The 23,132-nt window shown below is 33.4% G+C and overlaps 3 protein-coding genes across 5 annotated transcripts; 2 read left to right on the top strand and 1 right to left on the bottom strand.

Annotated features, from left to right (window-relative positions):
• The first annotated feature begins 2,617 nt into the window (after positions 1-2,617).
• LOC137820063 (E3 ubiquitin-protein ligase RKP) lies at positions 2,618-13,785 on the top strand. Of its 2 annotated transcripts, none has more exons than XM_068623842.2 (11): positions 2,618-3,066; positions 3,557-5,141; positions 6,063-6,878; positions 8,260-8,420; positions 9,345-9,483; positions 9,809-9,892; positions 11,397-11,678; positions 11,775-11,906; positions 12,173-12,372; positions 12,562-12,766; positions 13,013-13,785. In XM_068623842.2, exons 2-11 carry the CDS (start codon positions 3,636-3,638, stop codon positions 13,298-13,300), a joined length of 3,813 nt encoding a protein of 1,270 aa, XP_068479943.1. In that variant the 5' UTR covers positions 2,618-3,066; positions 3,557-3,635; the 3' UTR covers positions 13,301-13,785. The 2 variants fall into 2 exon arrangements, with proteins under 2 accessions (XP_068479943.1, XP_090151233.1); XM_090295107.1 differs by lacking the exon at positions 2,618-3,066 and adding an exon at positions 3,179-3,425.
• A 277-nt stretch (positions 13,786-14,062) lies between these two features.
• Positions 14,063-15,879, top strand: LOC137820064 (uncharacterized). Of its 2 annotated transcripts, none has more exons than XM_068623844.2 (5): positions 14,063-14,353; positions 14,439-14,489; positions 14,565-14,698; positions 15,317-15,408; positions 15,522-15,879. In XM_068623844.2, the coding sequence occupies exons 1-5, from the start codon at positions 14,105-14,107 to the stop codon at positions 15,542-15,544; spliced, it is 549 nt and encodes a 182-aa protein (XP_068479945.1). In that variant the 5' UTR covers positions 14,063-14,104; the 3' UTR covers positions 15,545-15,879. The 2 variants fall into 2 exon arrangements, with proteins under 2 accessions (XP_068479945.1, XP_068479944.1); XM_068623843.2 differs by having other exon boundaries at positions 15,511-15,879.
• A 5,343-nt stretch (positions 15,880-21,222) lies between these two features.
• On the bottom strand, positions 21,223-23,132 carry LOC137821821 (uncharacterized). The gene is made up of 2 exons (XM_068626586.2): positions 22,740-23,132; positions 21,223-21,505 (listed from the first exon to the last, which is right to left on the bottom strand). The coding sequence occupies exons 1-2, from the start codon at positions 23,022-23,024 to the stop codon at positions 21,290-21,292; spliced, it is 501 nt and encodes a 166-aa protein (XP_068482687.1). The 5' UTR covers positions 23,025-23,132; the 3' UTR covers positions 21,223-21,289.

The following is a 23,132-nucleotide window of genomic DNA, read 5'->3' as shown; positions in this document are numbered from 1 at the left end:
AGAATTATCCATAAATATAAAATACAGATATCATGATATTTGTTTTGAAAATGAAACTAGTATTCTATTCTAACTTAAAAAAATACATGTCACCTAATTAATTATAATCTGATATTAGACTCAACTATTAAAAAAATAACAAATAATTAGATATAAATAAATTTTATAATAATAATCTGTATGCTCATTTATGCATTTTAAATTTACTATAAATGAAAGGTTATTGATACGATAGTAATTAAAAATATGTAGAATTATAATATACAAAATTTATAAGACTCCTGTTTTAATATTAGAATCCAGCGTGGAATAAAAAGGTTGTAGCTAATATTTAGTTATGTGTTTATCTATGAAAACTTCGAATTATTGACGTTTGTTTCTTGAAGTTGTCTTTGGCCCCGCAGTCAACTTCATATAACTCGTTCAACAACAATTCAAGTAGCCGCCACTAGCTTCCACTTTTTATAGCATGGGTCACATGTTTAGACTTGCGTCCCTTTTTGTCGTAAGTGTATTTTTTTACTTATAACTACAACTTCATAAAACTAATTTCAATTACAACTAATTATATAGCAAGTAAATTATGCCCATATGGTTTAATTTAAAAGATAATAGAAAAACTCGGTGCAAAAACATAAAAATGATTTGAAATACCCTAAACTAAAAATTAATTTTAAACCTAAAACAAACCTTTTAAACAAAAACTCGTAGGTACCACATTTTTATAGCGCTGAAGGAAAGTTTGTCAAGTTGCAAGTAAAAGTAGAGTTTCCTAACATGCACGGAGTTGTTTTACATTACTCTTCTTCTTTCAAGGTTATATCATATCAATATCAATAATTAATAATCATAATGTAACTGTTGGAGTAGCTGGACACATGTTGATTTTTATTACATCATCATATAGAAATAATATGAATTTTTATTTAAATATTTTGTATAATTTTTCTTTCGATCTATATAAAATTATTTGTATGCCTTGGTTTATTTTTTAAAATTATTAAATAGGATCATAGTTTAATCAACCGTTGAATTATAAAGACCAGATATAAGTAATTAAAACTAAGATGATAAGATCATACGTAAATCAAATTGAGGTAAAACAATATAATATTTGTTAAGTTAGTTTTATTTATCTTATTTTTAAATAAGTTATATTATAAACTATAATAAATAATTAGGAGAGTGACCTTTTATTTTCTTCGCTATCTTAGACATTCTATATTTTATATTTGGCAGTGTGTTTTATTATTTTCTGAGTAGTATGTTTTTATTCAACTTTTAAACTACTATAGTTCAAATTTGGTTGTAATATACTAATAGTTTTATATTGATCGTTTACGAGTGAAAGTTGTATTACGAGATTTACGAGAAGTCGATAGTGTGTCGATAATGTTATTTATTTTTTAATATAACTTAAATAAATTATAAGAGATTCTAAAACGTTATTAGTAACTAATATGTCATATTATTTTGTATAATATGATTAAACGTAATTAAGTTCCTTTTTAAAAAATATAAATAGAAGAGTTACTTAAGAGACACAAATAATCTTTAATATGAAAACGGAAAAACGGAAAAACTATAGATTGAAGAATCTAGAAGGGGAAAAACCTAAAAACTAAAAAAAAACCACTCTTGAAGGAATATAAGAACAATAATTTAAATACATATATTTTTATTATGTCACTTCTAAAATTAAAATTATAAAAATTTTAAACTCTAAAATAAAAATAACTTAGGAGGTAATAATTGAATTTAATAATATTATCTGAATAAATTTAAAATTAATATATTTAATATCATATGAAAGATTTTTATTTTCTAAAGACAAATCCTCTTTTTCTTAATCTTCTACCCAAGACTTGTTTCTGAATAAACTTAAGGTGGAAAGATATTCTAATTATTATAATTTATTTAAAAATGCTGTATGAATAAAATAAAATATTTTATTTTTTTATAATATTTCAGGGAAACAAATGATAAAAAGAAATATTTGAAGCCAACACGGTACTTGTGAGAAGAAAAAGAAAAAGCACAAAGTTTCAACAACTGGACACGTGGAAAAAAATCTGAGAAGATTGACCATGAGAACAGACAAGGTAAAAATGTCAATTTAATGAGTCTCTTGGTCATTCTGGTAATTAATTGACTCATACGTATACATTTTTTTCATGATATATATTTCTTCGCAGTGATTAATTAATGTCAACCGAAAGTGTAAAAAATTACATGTCATATTTTTCCTACAGTTTCTTCTCAATGTTAATTTATAGTAACAAAATATTTTTAAACAAGTTTTAAGGACATTGCCTCTTGCAGTTGTTTTAATAAAAACCATAAATGCGTTTTATGATTAATAACTTCACTCATTTTCTGAACATTTGTAGTATTGATTAAATAAAAAAAACTAAAACATGAATTAATGTAATAAAACTTACACCATCAACCAATTATATATATGATCATAAATAATAAATTATAATATATAATAATGAAATGTTAATTATAGTAAATATTAAGAATATTAAAAAACGAATTATTGGTAGAAATGTATAGGGGTATCTTGTAATGTGGAAACCGAATATGTGCCCTGAGTCGAAGTGTAGTGAAACGTATAATTGACTCATCAACAATGTTGTCCACCACTCCCATTCCTACAACGGGTGGTCCCTATTCTTCCAGTTGCCAGTATCGTTACCGTCAACTCACCAGCCAACTCACCAACCAACCGCTCTTTTCCTCGACACGTGTCAGTCGCAACTCCATTCGCTGCAGTTCAGTTCGGTTCGACTCAGCGCGCACGGCTTCGCTTCAGCTTCTGCTTCCTTCGTTCTTTGCCTTTAGCCCCAAACTTTTTGGCCGAAATCATTATTACCAAAAAACAGAATCATAATCAATTATAAAATAACAACATCAAATACGGTTTATCCCTCGGAAAATTCCACGTTCCCTTTCTCTCGCATCACTCTTCTAGTGCTGTCACCGAATCTCGAAGCAATGGAGCCTGCAAAACCCTAGCAACCTTCCGCCGCCATTTCTCTCGCCACAGCATGAACTTTTTCTGTAAGTTTCCGTTTTAAATTAATTATTTCTTTAATTGATAGTACCAACTTCGAAGCCTTTTCATGTTATTTGGAGGTAACGCTTTTTTGGTTCAATTTGAGGGGCGCCTTACACTTTTCAACATTTTTAAAATTTATAACGAAGTCTTCCACCTTCCCTCTAACTCTCTCTCTCTCTCTCTCTCTGTGCGTGTGTGTCTGTTTATTTACCGGGAAAACTGGTGTTAGTTTTTTTTTTGGAATTTTCTGAACTTGTTGGGATTTGTTGTTATTGTGGGATATGAGCAAAAAGTGAATTTGTTTTTTTGTTTGTTTTAGAATTGGTGGTCGTTCATGTTAAATTGTGGGCATATTGTACCAGTAAGCTACTATGCAGATTTCTCTCCTGTTATTGCGTGTTGTGAATTCGGGCCCCAAAATGTTTGTAATATTAGTTTTTTTTTTGGGCATGGATCACGAATACTTAACGAGCTTAATTGACTTTGTGACAGTTGAACGGGGATTTGAATTTGGAAAAGCTTTCAGCTGGCTTCGGGCTAGTTGAGGGATAGTGCTTTCTGTGTGTCACAGATGGGTGAAGATAGCCCGCGAGTTGGTGGGTTTTCAGCTGGTCTGGCTGTGTTATTGAACGGTGAGGACGGTAAGAAAAATTTGCCAAAAACTCGGTTACTTTCTTGCTGTGACGATTTGGGTCAGCAATCGGTGGAGCGAACCCTTGAGTATGTGTTTGGCCTCCCAAACAGATCACTCAATTCATTGACTGGTCCGGTTGATCGTGGTTGTATTCACTCTGTCATTAGAAATGATTTCTCAAGATATAATGTGAAATTGAGGGATTCGTACAGTGAAAGAGACGGGGTTTGTTATATTAATGGTAAAAATGGCAACGGGCCTGATATTATAGGCCTAGAAGAATCAAGCATCTGTGGTGATATTAAAGTAATCAAGTCACCTTTTCTTATAGAGAGCATGGCAATGTTCAGTAGTGCCAGGGCTAGTGCTTGTGTTTGGAAGGGAAAATGGATGTATGAAGTCATGTTGGAAACATCTGGCATACAGCAACTTGGCTGGGCCACTCTTTCTTGCCCTTTCACTGACCATAAAGGTGTTGGTGATGCTGATGATTCATATGCTTATGATGGGAGGCGAGTTAGCAAGTGGAACAAGGATGCTGAGACATATGGCCAGTCATGGGTTGTTGGTGATATTATTGGATGTTGTATAGATTTAGATCAAGATGAAATATTATTCTACAGGAATGGTAATTCACTTGGGGTTGCATTCCAAGGAATTCGAAAGATGGGTCCTGGTTTCGGTTATTATCCAGCAGTTTCTCTCTCCCAGGGTGAAAGATGTGAGTTAAACTTTGGAGCTCGACCCTTTAAGTATCCCATCGAGGGCTACCTTCCTCTTCAGGCTCCTCCCTCTAAGAACTACTTTGTCACCCAATTGCTGCAATGCTGGTCAAGACTGTTGGACATGCATTCAGTGGAACGAGCTGATCATTCCCTAGTTCAGAAATTGAGAAGAGTGAAGAGGTTTGATTCACTGGAAGAAATTTTCCATCCAGCTTCGTATGCTATATGTGAGGAATTATTCTCTATACTTGAAGCGGATGTTGGGATCACAGAGTATATGGTTTGGGGTCCACTGTTGTCTTTCATGTTTGAAGTTTTTGGTTTGCATGCTCCCCATGATTACTCAAGCTTGGATAAAGTAGTTGAGGTTATGCTACAATTTCAAGGATCCCATGTGCTATTTGAACACATCCTAAATGCTCTTTCATGTGGTTGTAAAATAGCCTTATTAATTTTAACTGAATGTCCTTACTCTGGATCATATTCTCACCTTGCATTGGCATGTCATCTATTAAGACGAGAGGAGCTTATGGTGCTTTGGTGGAAGTCACCAGATTTCGAATTCGTGTTTGAAGGTTTTCTTTCACAAAAGAGTCCAAACAAACATGATCTTGACTTCATGATACCAACTGTTTGGTGGCCTGGTTCATGCGAAGATGCATCTTATGAAGGTAACATGATGTTGACAACCACAGCTTTGTCTGAATCAGTCAGCAAGGTAAATTCTTTCTCTCTTTGACCTAACTTCGATTTTAGTTATTATGTCTGAAATGAGAATGAATACCTCACTGTTTCTCCTGAATTTTGAAGAAGCAACTAGCAAACAATAAAACTAACAAGCTTTTGTATACAATAATTATGTTTATTTTGCAACAAGCCATTGAAATTACTTAACCTGTTAAATAAAATTATCTATTGCTTCATTGTAATGTATAGGATAGTAAGAAAAAGTAAGAGGAGAGTGTTAGAAGTGAATAGCAAGGTTGCATATGGTTTATTGCACCTTTTTGTGCCTAGATGAAGGTTTTTCTTCCTTTAGTAACATTTTCTCTCTCAATCCTAAGTCCTATATGGGTCAATGGATGTAGGGGAATGTCCATCAGTGTTCTGAGATGACAGTAAAAATGCTGTGATCTTTCATTTGTGCATGAAGCTGAATGAAAACGAGAGAAACTTTTCTATGTTTACTGGTGCCAAATCTTATCAAGCTGATAACATTCCCCTCTAATTTATAAATTATCATGTGATTGGTGATTATGAGTTTTTTATGTTACTTCTCAAGATACAAGGTTGAGCAAAATAATTTTTTACTTTTTATTTATGGCAATTATTCTTATTGATTATGGAAGTGTTTTCAATTTCATTTAACAATATTCTTCTCCATCATATTTCGGTCGGACATGGCATTGGGACTGGTGATAAGGGGTTATGGTAAGCTTAGGCTATCTGAATTTTGTATAAAATAGAAAATTTTCATTTATCTACTCTTCGTTGTCATAGAATGCAAAAGATAAGGTTGTTTCTATGAATTTTGTGAATAATTCTTTCTTATTTGAGGGTAAAATTCTGTGAACTACTGTGCTATTGGATACTCCTTTCATAGTTTCCTACATTCTGAGTATGCCTAGTTCAAATGTAGATTGAGGAGAAGCATAGGGACCTTTGTCGCCTAGTGATACAATTTATACCACCTACGAATCCTCCCCAGCTACCTGGAGCAGTATTTAGGACATTTTTACGGAGCCTTCTACTGAAGAACAGAGGAGCAGAACGTAATATTCCACCCCCTGGAGTTTCTAGCAACTCGGTTCTTGTTTCAATTTACACAGTTGTACTCCATTTTCTATCTGAAGGATTTGCCTTGGGTGACATCTGTGGCTGGTTAAAGAGCTGCAAAACAGATGTTGGTTTCCTTCACAGAGGTGGTGAGCAAAGTTTCCCTGTTCATTTATTTCTTAAAAGTGATCCCCATAGAGCTGATATTTCCAGGCTTGGGGGATCCTATAGCCATTTATCAAAGCTACACCCAACATTTGATCATGAAATGGAAGTGATTCAATGGGATGAAGGTTGCATGGATAGTGAAGAAACCAGGGTCACTCATTCAACCAGGCAGAAGCCATGCTGTTGTTCTAGTTATGATTCTGATTTCACAAGGAACTTCAAGGTTCCTGCTAAATACCTGGCCAAAGGTTCTCGTGGTCATTGTAGCTCTATTCCAGAGAGACCTGCTCATGTCACTGCTGAATGCAGTGATGGGAGTTTGAATAATGAGATAACTGATAAACCTAGCCCCAGTGATCAATCTGAACCTGAGTATGGTTACCGCCAAGTGCACCATATGAAGTCTGTACCAAAGGATATTAATATCTCTTCAACTACACTACGAGAAGAGGAGCTACTTGATACTTTGCTATGGTTGTATCATGTTGGTCTTGCTCCAAATTTTAAGCAGGTAATACCATGTTTGCAAATTTTATTGTAATCTCTTAAGATTTGACAGTGACCAGCTTGATTTTCTCTATAATGCCTGAACTTTTCCTAAAGATTGAGAAAGATAAATATAAAAGGAGTTGTGAGGGCAAATAAGACTTGCTTCCAAATCAGCAATGACTACTGACCCTCAATACTATTCAAAATGTGTCTAAACCTTATTTTATTACTTGGTTTGTATTTGTATTAGTTTATTTTGAGTACAAAGTAGCTTATAATTAAAATCCTACTGAATGAGCTTTTCAAAAGCAGAAGCAATTTTTCTCCCCAAATTAATCAAAACTGAATATGTATTTAAATTCTTAAACCTACCTTTTCTTACCTGAATTACACTCACATACACCTTCTTTGTCTTTGATTTCACCTGTATGGAATGATATATCTCGAAAGAATTTGAATGGATACCTGTTTGATGATAATTCATACCAGAAGTCAGTTAATGATTGTTGGAAAGTTGCCTTAATTGCTGTCACTCCTAGCCTGCCTTAGTTATGGCTTCTTTGGGGGCCACTTAATTGTTGCCTTAAGGATGGGGGTTTAGTCCCACATTGACTTGTGATATGGCTAAAACAGAGCATGTAAAGCTTGGAAATTCTCACCTTGTAAGTTGGTTGTGGGGTTGAGTTAGGCTTCAAATCCAAACTCTATATGGTATCAGAGTCTATCCTAGATTCACTGTTTTGTTGGGTCACCTATATTTGCCATGCTCTAGGCCTATAGCCCTGGGCATAGGGGAGGGGTGGGAAGCTGCCTTGATTTTGCTCACCTCTAGCTTGCCTTTGTTGTGGCCTCTTGGGGTTTCCTTAATTGCAGTCTCAGTGGCGGTGGTTTAGTTCCATGTCGACTAGAGATATGACTCAATAAAGCTTATATCACTTGAACAATATTCATTTTACGAGTTGGTTTTATAGGGTTGAGTTAGGTTTCTAACTCATTCTATAATGATCTTTCTGAAACATGAGGCGAGATTAGTAGAAATCATGAGCTTGCTGAAATATCTTAATCCTCTTCTACCTACCACCTCCATATATTATGATAAGTATGAAAAGTTTTTTGAGCATGATTTGCATGAAACAATTTTCATCTAATGATGAATTTTATGAAAGCATCCTACAAAATGTTTTTTTGGTAATATGAATTTGATTTTGCTTTACACTGATATCATTCAATCCTAACCCAATAGTAATCTTACTCGAGTACCCAGCCTTGAATTTTGTTATGTTCATCCTCATTTTAGCTGGTATATTTTGAAATTTGTAATCACTTAATTGATTTTAAATATCATTTCAATTTTAGGGAAAAAATGAAAAGAGATGTGAACTTCATTCTTCCTGTTTTTGTAGGCATCATACTACATGACCCATCAGACACAGTCAATTTCCCTTTTGGAGGAAACGGATAAGCAAATAAGAGAGCGAGCTTGCAGTGAGCAATTGAAACATTTGAAAGAAGCTCGTAATGAATATAGAGAAGAGGTTATTGATTGTGTTAGGCATTGTGCTTGGTAAGATGACCATGAGAAATGACACTTAAGCTTATTTGTTTCATTTGTTTATTCTTTCCCTCCCATCGATTTTGCTTTTGAATTGGCATTCTACATCTCCAAATGGTATTAGGTTGAAATTTTCAGGTTGTGTGGTTAGGTTATAGTTCATGTTCCAATTTCTCATTATATAATTGTTAACCTAATTTGATAACTTTCAATTGGATGACAATGGTGTGCTAGTGTTTACTTTTTTAAAATTTTGGTGATACTCATTCCTGCCAAGTTGATATCAAATGCACTGGTTCTGTTAATCCATTTCCTTTCTTTCTATCACTTTATTTACATTTTTGGGTTACTGGACCCTACTTAGATTACTGAGTTAAACTAATTTTGATAAAGAGAAAGTTGTTGAGTATAATTTTGGAAGAATTTAAATATAGTTCTTATTTTGGAAACAGCAGGAGTATGCTCTCAAAAAGTATGTGTTTCTTTATTCTGTTTCATATGTGCATTCATCTTTCATGAAACTCTTGCTACGCTTAAGGTTCTAAGCTGTACTTTATGACTTGCAATAAATTGCATCAGTGTAAACTGTGTTGTCAGTTTGCTGTTGTTTACTTTGAGAAACTCATTATAATATGCTAGTTTCAAAATTGTGTTGAGTTTTAGATTTTAGATTTTGTTTTTAATTGTTATTATTATATATATTTTTTATTTTGATTGAACTTTTCAGGTATCAGTGTTTTATGGATACCCCTGTGTCATATGAAGTTGAACTGTTGAAATTTAGGAATTTATATTAGAATATGTCGTGTTCTGTTTCAGTCTAGCTTTTTGGATGCTGCTCAAATGCTAGTATCCTTATTAAAAAGCCTACATGCACATCATTATTTTTGTTTCTCTTACAGACTTGTTATTTTTGGGTGATTTCTTTCTTTACAGGTACCGCATCTCTTTATTTTCACGGTGGAAGCAAAGAGGAATGTATGCAATGTGCATGTGGGTTGTCCAGTTGCTTCTGGTCCTTAGCAATATGGATTCAGTGTTTATATACATCCCTGAATATTATCTGGAAGCTTTGGTAAATAAGCACTTAGCGTTTATTTAGAATTAACAGCAGTTTTAATTCGTTCAGTTGTAGAGTAGAGAACATCTTCACTAGTTATCGACTTTAATACCCTTTTTTGGGTTTTCCTGTTTTATGCGTCTAAGAGGGATAAAATTGTGCTGGGACTAAGAGGGAAGGGTCATTATTAGAAAAAGCAAAAAAAAAATTACGAATTTGGGTTGGTAGTCACACATTAACCTTGGTTGATTTGCAACATTATTAGTTAAAATTTCTCTTATCATTCTTATAATCATCAACTTATCTTAACATAAATATTTTCTCCCACATGACCATACAGGTTGATTGCTTTCATGTGTTGCGGAAAAGTGATCCTCCCTTTGTTCCATCCACAATTTTCATTAAGAGAGGACTTACTTCATTTGTATGCCTCACCCTTTCAATCTCCGTTTTTCCTATTTAATATTTAATTGAATTATACCTGATATTTGTTTCTTGATCTTTAGTGAATGAAATTTGATTCTAAAGGAGTAATGAAATTTTTTTAGAATAAATTTTTGGCCTTATATGATAATATATTTAAAGTACAAACTCCTATGCAGGCACTTTTACGTGGCCAATATAAAATAACATAGAACATCATGACAATGCCATGAGCAGATTTGTGTGTAAGAAATGAAGTGAATTATAAGCAACATAAAAAGATCTTTATTAAAATAAAAGAAAAGAATATGATAAATCCCTTGTGTATTATATAGAAAAAGAAACATACAGAAAATACGGGCTAAGCCGATTACATAGATAAAAATATTTAACAATATTTATAATATCTCATAATATTTAATAATATCTTTGGTTTGAAAGTGTTGACCAAGGTGTTGTTTGACCTATGAGATGCCATGGTGATCACTACATGTAAGAACAATGTCATCAACATATACTACGAGATAGATACACCCAACATTTGAGTGATGGTAAAAAACTGAATGATTTGCTTCACTGCAAGTCATACCAAATTGTTGAACTAACATTGCTAATTTTTCCAAACCAAGCCCTAGGTGATATTTAGTGAATGAAATTTGATTCCACAGGAGTAATGGAATTTTTTTAGAATAAATTTTTGGCCTTATATGATAATATATTTAGAGTACAGAATCCTATGGAGGCACTTTTACATGGCCAATATAAAATAACATAGAACATCAAGACAATGCCATTAGCAGATTTGTGTGTACCAAATGAAGTTAGTTATAAGCAACATAAAAAGATATTGAATGATAATCAAGATTTGTATATTCATCTTCCTATCATAACGAGTCTTACAAACATGTGCTTAAATGCCCAATGTCCGTAAACCTTGCATTTGGTAAGGTATTGAGTGACCTGAGAACTAATGGAGGAAAATGTGATATTTCTGAATGCTCCAATGAAGCATGCGTGTGTGAAGAGGGACCAAGTGACATCGGTATAACTTACACCAACTATTACACTATCAATAACTTCTTACAAAATATAATTTTAATCAATCCAACTATTGGATTATAACCATATACTTGATGGTGTGTGAAGTTTGATAAAAAAACATTAACAATAAGATGGTGGTCAAATGATTCATATTGGTATATATACCTTAAGAATTATTTATCACGTCAAAATTGACGTATATAAACAGGACATAAATAATTTTGGATCAATCCTTATTTTTGTAATCTATCTAAAAGCAATTTTCAATCTAATGGTGGGTTTTGAGAATTCTAAATTACACAAGCACACAAGGGAACAAGTACATGGGATGGGATAAAGCAGCATACATGAATCTGAAAAATTCACAAACCTATGTTTTTAATGCGGCTACTCCCAAATAGATCAGTTTCAATCAATGCATCTCTCATTGGTTCTAAATCGATCATTCATATCTTTTTCACTAGGTCACTTTTGTAGTCACCCATTTCAATGATCCAAGAATATCAAGTGCAGATCTTAGAGACCTTCTTCTTCAGTCTATATCTGTCCTGGTGCAGTACAGGGAATATTTGGCTACCTTTGAGAACAATGAGGCAGCCACCCAAAGGATGCCGAAAGCTTTATTATCAGCATTTGATAACAGATCTTGGATACCAGTGACAAACATACTCTTACGATTATGCAAGGGTTCTGGTTTTAGTTTTTCAAAGAATGGAGAATCATCTTCATCATCAGTTCTTTTCCAAGTATGTTAACAAACTCTTTTTGTTACGGGGTAGGTTTTGCTTGGATCAATTTCTTACCATAAAGTTTTCCCCCCCTTGACTCTTGATGCAATGCAGAGGTTGCTAAGGGAAGCTTGCATAAGTGATGAAGGATTGTTTTCATCTTTTCTAAACCGACTGTTCAATACACTAAGCTGGACCATGACTGAATTTTCAGTTTCTGTTCGAGAAATGCAAGAAAAGTACCAGGTATGAATTATATTTTTCCATCCTTTACTAAATTTGAATCTTGTTGTAGCAGTAAGAGTACATATTCTACATAGGTTCTGGGATTTCAGTTTGTTATGTACTTCTGTAGCTGATCCATTTTTCTATTAATTTAACTCGGGGTTCATTTCAAGTCATAGTGTGCATAAGATTGAAATGGTTTCTTTCTATAATTATAATGGATTGCTTGGCTGATTCAGAGTTTGATATATCCATTCCAATAATTTATTGTTGCTACACTTACACAGGTAATAGAGTTTCAGCAAAGGAAATGTTGTGTCATATTTGATCTTTCATGTAATCTTGCAAGGATTCTGGAGTTCTGCACTCGTGAGATTCCTCAAGTATTCCTGTCTGGACCAGACACTAACCTAAGAAGGTTAACCGAGTTGGTTGTATTTATCCTCAATCACATTACTTCTGCTGCCGATGCTGAATTCTTTGACTTGTAAGTTCAAATCCTATGACTTAAATATACAAGAACTGAATGCACCCCCTCCACACACACTTGCACGCACTGATATTGTTTCGTGAGAAACCAATAGTCCAAGGCTCCTTGAGAATTTGGAATCTTCTCTGTTGAAATATATTTTATTATTTTGATTTTTTTGAGGCTGCCCTCTTATTTTTTTTTCAGGTCCCTTAGACGGCATAGTCAATCTCCAGAAAAAATAAACCGAGGCATGATATTGGCCCCTCTAGTAGGGATCATCTTAAATTTATTGGATGCTACAAATTCTGAAGAATATCGAGAAAACAATGATCTTTTAGATGTTTTCGCAAGCATGGACTGTCCAGATACCGTTCAGTATGGGTTTCAGTATCTTCTGGATTATAACTGGGTTAGTTGTGATTCCATAGTATTTAGAATGGCTTTTTGTTTCTGTCGCACTTTTTATCCAATTTTTTCAAAATTCTAATTTGGTGCTATCTAATGCTAAATTATTAATAAAATTAACCGGCAAAGTTCATTTGGCACATTTCTATGAACCTCAACAATTTCAAATGATAAGTGGTAGTTCCTAGTCATGTCACGATTCCAGTTTTCTCTTGATCTTTGAAACTACTAAGCTCTTTCATTTTCTCAGGACGGATCCTTTCGAGGGGAAGCTTATGTAGCAAAATATGAGCAACTAGAGAATTTTCTTAGTCTCCTTACTTGCCGCACCGTATTACCACATGATAAAGTGGATAGTGTGGGAGATACAGATCTTGATGATAGCTTGTGCTGCATATGTTATGCATGTGAAGCAGATGCTCAAATTGCACCTTGTTCACACAAGTCTTGTTATGGCTGTATAACCAGGCACCTTTTGAACTGCCAGAGATGTTTCTTTTGCAACGCAACAGTGACAAGTGTTAGCAAAATTGGTTAGAAGACGGGCTAGGGAGCTTCTTTTTTGGTTGCTTGGTTCCTTGTGGAAGTCAGCCAGTCAGTAACTCATTATTTGTTTATTTGTGAACAACATATATAAAAAAGTGGCACGTAACTGTAAAGGAAAACAGAAAAGGAAAAAGGAAGAAGAAAAAAAGAATGAGGGCGCAGGGTGTAATCGGGTATGAGTTAATATTGTTCCAGATGGCGAAGTGCTTCTTCATATGGACAGGGTAGTCGCCGTAGGCGAATTAAGAATTTTGTAGGCTATTTTAGAGGGTATTATGTTGTAAATATGCGATGTAAATGATAGGCAGATCATCGAAGTTTCTTTCTAGTAAAGGAAAATGGGGATTAATTTATAAAAAAGCAGTAAAGTTAATGTGGGTGAAAAATAATTCCTTGACAAAGGTGATGGCTTATGATATGGAATTATAAAATAAATTACAATTCTAAGGAACGAAAGCAAAATATTATATTTCTTTAGTATTTTCCTGAATTTTCTAGAAATTATAAAATTATATGGGTTTCACTCCTTGTTTACTGCATTTAACTCTTCATTTTGTAATTTTCGATAACTGTTAACTGATAATAGAAAGTGTAATGCGTGAGTCTTTTTCTTTTTCCTTTAGGGCTTTTATTGGCAATCCACTTTTTAAGTTGGGCTTGTCCCAGACAATTCACCTACTTCTTGGAGGCCCAATTCAGTATTTTCTGAGAGAACCAGTCTGGCTATGGTCGATTCATTGGTGGTGTATGCTATGTTAGTGTTTGTATCGCTCTGTGCGTCTCCCAAACAGAAGAAATGCAGAGTGCTCTGCAATTCCAAGCTTCAAACCCACGCACCTTAGCTCCACTCACGACGCACACTTTTGCCACCAACGTTCGCTCACACCGTAGTCTCTCATTCACGAAGCTCTCTTCCCTTCCCCTACCTCTGTGCTCCTTCACCGTACAACCCTCACATTACACCTCCACACTCGGATCTCCACAGCTCACACACTGGAACCTCACCAGCCGCCACGTCACCGTTCTCAACGTCTTTGCCTGCGCGGTACCGTCATCACTCTCCCTAAACAAATCTTTTATTATCTCTTATCATTCTTCAATTAACGAAACCTGCGTGTTGTCTCGTGCAGACGGCGGTATGTACAACGTGGCTGTTTTTCTCCGCGATTCCGACGCTCCTGGTTTGTGTTATCGATTTTGTGTTTGATTTTTTGAGGTCTTAGTTTCTGATCCTGAGAATGTGATTTTATGTTAAGGCTTTCAAGAAAGCAGCGGAATCGATGGAGAAGCTGATGGATGCCACGAGGGAAGAGCTTCCCAACACCATGGCCGCAATTCGATTATCCGGCATGGAAATCAGTGACTTAACCACCGAGCTTGGTCATATAGGGTAATTTTGTTATTGATCATTAAACTGTTAGTCGCAATTAAGAAAATTAGTTTGATTCCCTTCATAGATGTTAGTTAAATCATCCCTGTCATTAATTTTCCTTGCCATTAACACTGCCATAAAAACTCTTTAACAGCCTATATTCGTTACAAAATTTCATTACTGATGTAAAACTGATAGCAAATGAGGACATCAACAACTTTTTGTAGCATTTTTGTTAGCCTCTTCTCTGTATTCATGTAGGAGTTAGTGGAACTTGAAATGAATCGCCGATTTAAATATATAGCTTGTTACGTTAGTTCTAAGACTAGGAAAGTTCTCAAATAAGCCTCTGACAGTATTACTGATTAATTGCATTAGCCAAAATTAATAAAAAGTTGGACATGATATTATTAATTAAATCTCAAGATTTAAATGGAATAATTAGGCATTGTAGAGATTTATTTTAAGGCTTAACGCCTTACATTTTTAAGGGACTAAATTGGTGGTAGTTTAAAACTTAAAAGTGAGAAATAAGTCAATGGTTTAAGCTTTTATTTATTTATTTTCAATTTTTTGCTCGTTTTGTGTTGCTTTTTATAATGTTGATATTACTCCCACTTGTGTGGGGTGGTATAGCCAAGGGATTACTCAAGGTGTTCGAAGCTCCACTCGTGCAGTTCGCTTGGCGGAGGAGAGGATTCGCGGCTTGACTACTATGCCTTCTTCAGGTTACGTACCAATCATGACTGTTTAAGTTAGGTTCCTGTGATTTTAGTTTTTTGGTAGGGCAGACAAAGCAATTTTACTTCATGTTTTTGACTTTGTTATAGCTTCGTTGCAGGAGATGATCAATTCGAAAGCTGAGGATAGTAATGAGCCTGCGGTGGCCAAAGCAGCAAGGGGCGTGAGAGAGGGTATTGTCAAGGGTCGTGCTATGTTGCAAATGTTTTTCACCCTCACCCGATTTTCAAGGTTTGCTCTCAATTTTATCTCTGGTCGTAGAAAACTGTCAAACTAGCATCTCGCCTTGGAAACCAACATCATTGTTCACTTCTCTTGGTTTGAGTCTATTTTGGTTTTATCTTGTTGTTCATGGATAGTTTGTTATATGCACTTTTGCCATTTGCTAGTTACACATTGCAATACAAACGTTTCCCTGTACTGTAAATGACCACCAAATGCGACAATGTATTGACCCATTTATAGTTTTGACTTCATCATATCATAGTTAAATCACCTTCGTACCAAATCAGTTAAATAAAAGATATAACTGGAGGTCACCTAAAATAAACGAACGACAAATCGGGGTGTGTGTTCGGAAAATAAACTAATCTAAATGATATGACTGGATCATTGCTCATCGCGCTTATTACTGTTTCGTGTTTGGGGTCGTAAGGCAAGGTAAACAGTGTTTGGGGTCGTAAGGCAAGGTAAACAGTCAACTTACCAGAAGCAAACTGGGATGGGATAGCATTGAAAATATGTGGTAATTGAAAATGAAATGTATTTAACTCGAGAAAGTAAATGATGGGAAAGATAAACATTAACAATGTCAAGGTAGCAGCATTCTTGAACTAAACGAGACGTGTGGTTGCTGTAACTGGTGGTTTGCAAGGAAAAGTTTTTGTATTAAAACTAAGCGTTTGGTAGGCTTTGTCCTAGTGAAAAATCAAACAGACACGTACAAAAAAGCCTTGTATTGCTTCTGGCAAGCACACTCTTTAATGTCGTTGATCTCTATACATCATCAATCTCTTTGGGGTGAGTTCAATATTTTTAATAATTTATAGAAATGATCTCATCGTCTTATTAGGTGATTTGACTTCAAAAGAAATCTTATTATATGATTTACAAAGATAATATACAAAATCAAAGCGACCCGGTCAAGAGAAGTAAAGAACTAATACCTTGTTTATGCCTATGAAGTTAAGTGGCCATGTACAAATAAATTTAAAAGAAACCTCAGTTGTCTCTATTCTCAAACCGTGAACCTGCCCGGTGAAGTTACTTCTCTATGTTCTCATGCCTTAAATTCAATGCAGCTGAAAACGACTCCACATGGAAATTTGAGATGATGTAACAAGATGAAAACAGGCAAAATAATAATTAACTCTAAGGCAATTTGTGTAATTACAAAAAGGTCGAAAATGTCTTTATTCTTCCTTAAGTTATTTGAATTACTTATTAAGTTCTTTGAATTAGTGCTTATTTATGGTGGGAATGTTGTGCCGTCTTCTATCTGTGTAGGTGGTGTGTTTGCAAAAATAGTCTGACACCTAAGTTAGTATTCGGTTTGAGATAGTTGATTATAATAAATGCGGTTTAATGCATACTTCTGTTTTAGTATGTGGACCAATTTACAGGATCGTGATGAGTCTTTGATATTAGATCAAGATTGATGTAGATTTTGGGATTAACTTTTGGATTTAGGTGGATTTTCGTACTACGACTAAGTTAATATTTTGTGTTAAGGATGGGTACTTGGTCTCTCAAACCGATACGATACACTTTCTTTAATTCCTAAGATGAAAGTAGATTGATTTGGTGTCATGTCTTGCGCTTAACGGTGGTCTTGTGCTCTCTCATTGCTTGTGATATTGTGGATGTGAGTCCTCCATCTTTGACAAAAGTTGGATCAAAATCTAGGCATTTATAGAAAGTTTTCACACCTTGTTTTACGAATTGGCATGGACGTATCTATTCCATGGTGAGACTCCCTATCTCACTCCGCTCTTTCTTTGACTATTTCACCAGTTTATTATTGTGTAACTTTATATTTGACATGACCCTTTGTTTTTCAAATATGTTACAAACACATAAAGTTATTTATTAATTGGTTAGCATCAGGTGCATGTAGTGTAATAATGGTAGTACACCTTTGTGTTATAACAAAAAAAATTGGGATTTGAACGTGCGCCAAGAGGTAGGTTCTCAAATACGTATATGCAAGAATGGGGTATTGAGACTTCTCAACTTTACCTTTATATGCTTTATACATTCTAAATTTTCACATTTAGCTGCTTGGCACATGATATATGAAAATTGGTCCGTCCAAAATAGGATCATAGGCCGAGCATAGGAAGATGAATATATCAGAGTTTTGGTACTAGGACAGGATGTAATTTTCAAGTCACCAAGCATATAAATTTGGAATAGGGTGATTCTGGTTAGTACTCGGATCTTAAATGTCCCTCCTAAAGGACGTAATATATAACCGACTTGATGATATTAACTTATGTATTAATGGGTCTTGGTCCCGATTTATTGTTATTCTAAAGAGTTAATGAACCTTAACCTTGATTTATTATTATCCTAGAGCTAATGACTCTCAACCTTAATTTATTATTAGTTTAAATAGTTAATGGGCCTCGGCCCTAATTAATTATTAATCTAAAGAGTTAATGGGCATCGAACTTATTAGCTTGAGCTAATGTGCATCGTCTCCATTTATTATGGCAAATTCTCCCTTTATCTCCATACTTTCTCCCTTCACCTCCATATTAATTGTGAAAAATGGTTTAAATATTTTTTAAAGTTTTAAATAACTCTAAGTAAAACATAACTCCACCTTTTTAAAAAATCTCAGTTGTACCTTCGCACTCCCATATACCTTCCTCCCAGTCGCCACAGTACTTCTATTATGTGTTTGGTTGAGTAATTCCATCATTTGAGACGTGTGTGAGAGGATTAACAAGAAAATTTGTTGTATTCGACGTTCTCCATTTTTTAATTTTGTACTCCATTATTGTACTTCGCTGATTTTTTTTCTTCTGAGTTTTGTGACTTCCAAAAGAATAAAAAAAATAAACAAATTAAAACACAATCACCAGTAGTAAAAAGACCACAAAAAGTTATCCAACCACCGACCACCATAAGCAATCATTATTACTTAAAAATAAAGAAGAAGATACCATACTATCCAACATACTCAGAAGGGTATTGTTGGAATTAAAAAAAGTATGGGAATGCAGGTGCAATTTTCCTTTATTATTAGCTTAAAGATTTAATAGGTGTTGACTGTAATTAATTATTAGTCTAAATAACTAATGGTTCTCAACCCAAATAAATTACCTTTGTTAATGTTTTATTCTAATTTAAATTTATTAGTCTCATATCTTGTCTCCGATATGTTATTAGATTAAATATTGAAGAGTGTATGCTTTAATTTAACTATATTAACCTATGTATTAATGAGTTTTTGCTCACATTAATTTATGCACTAGAGTTTAAGAGTACTCCTTCATAAACCTGTATGTCTTAGGAGAAGCTTATGTATCAATGTATTCCTTACATAGAGAAGTGATGTTTGATCTTTTCAACACTTTGTTTTGAAACATCACGTCCTTTCCTCTTAAAATGATTTTATCTTCTTATTTCTCGTTTAAAATAAACTACTCAGTTGCAATCCAATTGTTGTTTGATGTGTTTATGACTTAACAAATGTTAGCCCCATCACCCTCAAGGCTTAACTCTCCCAAAACTTGAGTATACCTAGACTTTTCACCTTGGAAAGCTTATGCCTGGGAGGGTGGGGTCCGTTCAAGATAGCGAGTTTCGATCATAGGTCGAGTATAAAAATTTGAATATATTTGAGTCTCAATATTGGATACGATGCAATTTTCAAGTTACCAATATATGAACGATCATTGGTTGGATACAAGTACTCGATCTTGGTCATTCCTTATTAGGATTCAAATCTTAATGTATCTACAAACAATAACTACCCCTAATGGAGTCATATATAGTGAGACCATAGGTGCCACATCATAAAAAAATTCTATTTTGTTTCATCTTGCTTAACAAATTTCACTACTCTGATACTCTTAAATAAAAGAATGAATATTAACTGTTTTAGGTTTATGAATATAAATAACATAAATTGAATGATTCTACTTAAACTCTCTTAACATTTTTTTGCTAGAACAAAAATATACAAAAATGTTTACAGTAATTTTTGTGAGCTATAAAAACATATTTTAAAAATGTAGAGTCGAAAACATTTTCACGTTTAATGCAATGTCCATATAAACATTTTTTTTAAAATGATTGATTCTAAAGGATATAAAATGCTTATTTCTCTGTTATTTTTAATTTTTACAGTGTGAAATGAGAATTGCACATTCTAAAAAAAAATGGAATTTTGTATTTTATTATGATTATAAATATTTATCTCTACTTCATACTTTCTAATTTTTTTATAATAATTCCGAGAATATAATATCATATCTTGAAACAAAAAGTCTCCATTAGGTTCGTATGAATTCAATTATATGAATATATGTTTCACTAATTATTTGTACTGGTTAGTACCTGTTAACTTAGTGCGACTTAATGAAATAGTTATATAGCTTTTTCATGAAAATCCTTAGTGAATTTAGTACTTGTTATTGATTAAAAAAATATTAAGTTTTTCTAAAATTTTAGTTTCGTCAACTTTCAATGAAGTAAAAAAAGTTATTTTTATTACAAGTAAATAATATCTATATTTTAATTTTGTGAACAATGTAAATAATAATGGATTTGTTTAAAGTTAAAATAAGTGTATATAAAACAATCTGTACTACACAATCAATTTTTTTTTAAAAATAAATATGATTTTCTTTTAAATAAACATATTAAAAAAACTCATAATTTTTTTTAAAAAATATATATTTATTCTAAAAATATCCACAAGCAAACCAACTTAATAATATCATATTTAAGTGCTGGGCTATCACCTGTTAGTACTAAATTGCTCACTTTAATAGTTATTATAGTGCCTAAGAAAGATACACGAAATAACAAAAATAAATAAATAACTATTTTTGTTTTGTCATAGATTTTTCAATTCAATGAATAAGAGACTAATTTTATTTTGAATACTACAATCGTGGTTGATTCGAAAACTTTTTAGTCACCAATAAGATTTAGCACGTGTTTTGTACTATCTAATTATTCCGACATTTATGAATGTAAGGCTGTCTAATCACCATATTAGATTACAAATTATTAAGCAATGGCTTCTTTCACTTTGATAACATAATTTCATTATTACGAATAAATTTAAGAGTGGCGATAGTTTTAAGTCATTAAAAGAAAAAACACATTTATTTAATAAGTTAAAATAATAATATTTTAATTATATATATTTTTAATTTAAAATCTTAATATATTATTATATTATTAAACTTGATTGTTTTTTTTTTTAAGAATGAGATTTAAAAAAAAAGGAAGACAAATTTTTTCAAGTTTATTTTCTTCATTAAAGCATTCAGATCGGCTATATCATTCTAAATTTCAGTATTTGAAATATTCCACAATGTGTATACGATGTAATAGTATTGTTTTTTTAATAAATATATTAAGAGTCCCAGTTGTTTTATATTACAAATTCTAAAAAAACAAACTAAAATATTTTGTTTACTAAAATATGAATTGATATGAAATTTTTTAAATTTTTTTTTACTATACTGTTGTTAATATAGTATTATCCGTGACTAAGAAAACTTGTGTTTTTTTTTCTTTATCCAATTATTGTTGGGATTAATTTGTTAAATTAAGCATGCGACAGAAGAAGAAAATTGATTAAGAAAATTGTTGATAATGATGAGAATTACAGAATTTGTAGAATCAGCTCTGTTTTCTTTTCCCAGGAGTTGGTGTTGAAGGGGGATGAGATGAAGAATCCAGGCCAAAACATTTGAGAAATGCTACTGTGGCTAATTGAAAATAATGGCATGGGTGAGAATAAAGTGATGATGAATCTTCTTCCTCCATAATCTCTTCTTCCCTTCTCATGCTTCCATCCCTTCTTATTTCCTCTTTTATAACTCCATTCTCCCCACCCTGCTAATTAACATCCTCAAAGTTAATTAACCTTTTTTTAATTATAATGCATCAACTTTTAATAAATAAATTACCCTTTTCAAGTACACTTTACCATATGTTCATATTTTCACTTCACACTTTGCATTTTAAGACAAATATACAGACAGATAAGAGAAAGTACAACAAGAAAAAAATGAATATTTTCATGGCAGCAGGTGTATAAAAAATCATATCCATCCCTTATCATATAGAAATTTAATATGTTGAGAAAGTTGGGTGAACTATTTATCTATTTCATAAACTTCATTGGAACCTTGCTTAACTAGAAGAAAAGTATATAATGTTGTTGGTCAACATACAAAAGGTACACACATGAAAATCCAATGTTGAAATAAGAAACACAAGAAGTCACCAAAATTGAAGTGCAATTTCTTAGATGACCTTTTTATCTTCAGACACCAAAATTAGAATTTCATCTCTGATACCGTGTAATATTGGTGAACACTAATTATATTGCTAGAAAACATTTCCAAATTCAATTTCTCCAACCCTTGTTTCTTCTTATTATTAGAAACATTTCTTCCAGACTGGCAACAACTTCTCTTATCTCTTACAATAAATAAACCCCAAAAACCAAACATCTCATGCCCAAATAAGCAAATATTAAATGCAGCACGCCTTGGACATTATGGCCACATCCATTTTCTGATGCAGACACCACATCACCAACCTAATGAAAACATAAAATAACTAAAATTCAATCCAAGAAAAGCTGGACTGCACCATGACCACAAGTTTGTGCAGCAAAGCAATTTTCTCATATTTTTTTTCCTCTCCCAGTTAAACGATGCAACACGGTCCAATTTAGGGGCAAACACAAACACACACACAAATTAGTCAACAAAATTGGTCCAGTTGATAATAAACGAATTCGATTTTCAGTAAAGATGTGATCTTGCTGGATCCTAGACCCACCCAGTTAATCTAAACTTTTCTTTTAAATAGAAAAACACACAGATCTACATTTTACCTTGGTTACACGGTTCTGAAAACCACCTCAGAAAACGAACAAAAAGAAGAAGCAAAAAAGAGTTGGAAAACATTCCGTAAAGTTTTGAACTGTACTAAGCAATAAAGATGTTTGAAATTAAGAAAAGAAAGAAGACAAAAATGCATGGATATTATTCCGTGGAGTAATAGCGAAAATTGAAACATAAAACTTGAATTTGGTAAGAGAGAAAAGGTGGGTGACCTGCAGTATACGGTGTTGACGAGTGGTTGTTGAATGAGAGGGCGATGAATCGTGAATAGGAAGAGGTAACTGAACCTGCTGAATAGCATCGAAGAGGAAGACATTGGAAGAGGTGGAGGGAGGAGGCGTGTCGGCGGTGACGAGGTTGTCGTGGGGATCCAAAGGGGAGACGACGAAGAAAAAGAGAAGTGCAAAGAGCAGAAGAAGAACAATTAGTTGAGTAAAAATCAGGCATGGAATTGCGTTGCTCTCTATGGTGAGTTCTTCCTCACCGAACCCCAACATGTTAAATCTGGGAACATGGGTTTTTGATGATCATAAGGAGAGAGAGAGAGAGAGAAAGAGAGAGAGAGAGAAACGGAAGAGAAAAGTTGCAACAGCAACTGAAACAAC

The sequence above is a fragment of the Phaseolus vulgaris genome, chromosome 9, assembly GCF_051622355.1.
Source record: "Phaseolus vulgaris cultivar YP4 chromosome 9, ASM5162235v1, whole genome shotgun sequence".
Taxonomy (NCBI): Eukaryota; Viridiplantae; Streptophyta; class Magnoliopsida; order Fabales; family Fabaceae; genus Phaseolus; species Phaseolus vulgaris.
The sequence above is the reverse complement of the archived record's forward strand: the minus strand, read 5'-3'. Positions and strand labels throughout refer to the sequence as shown.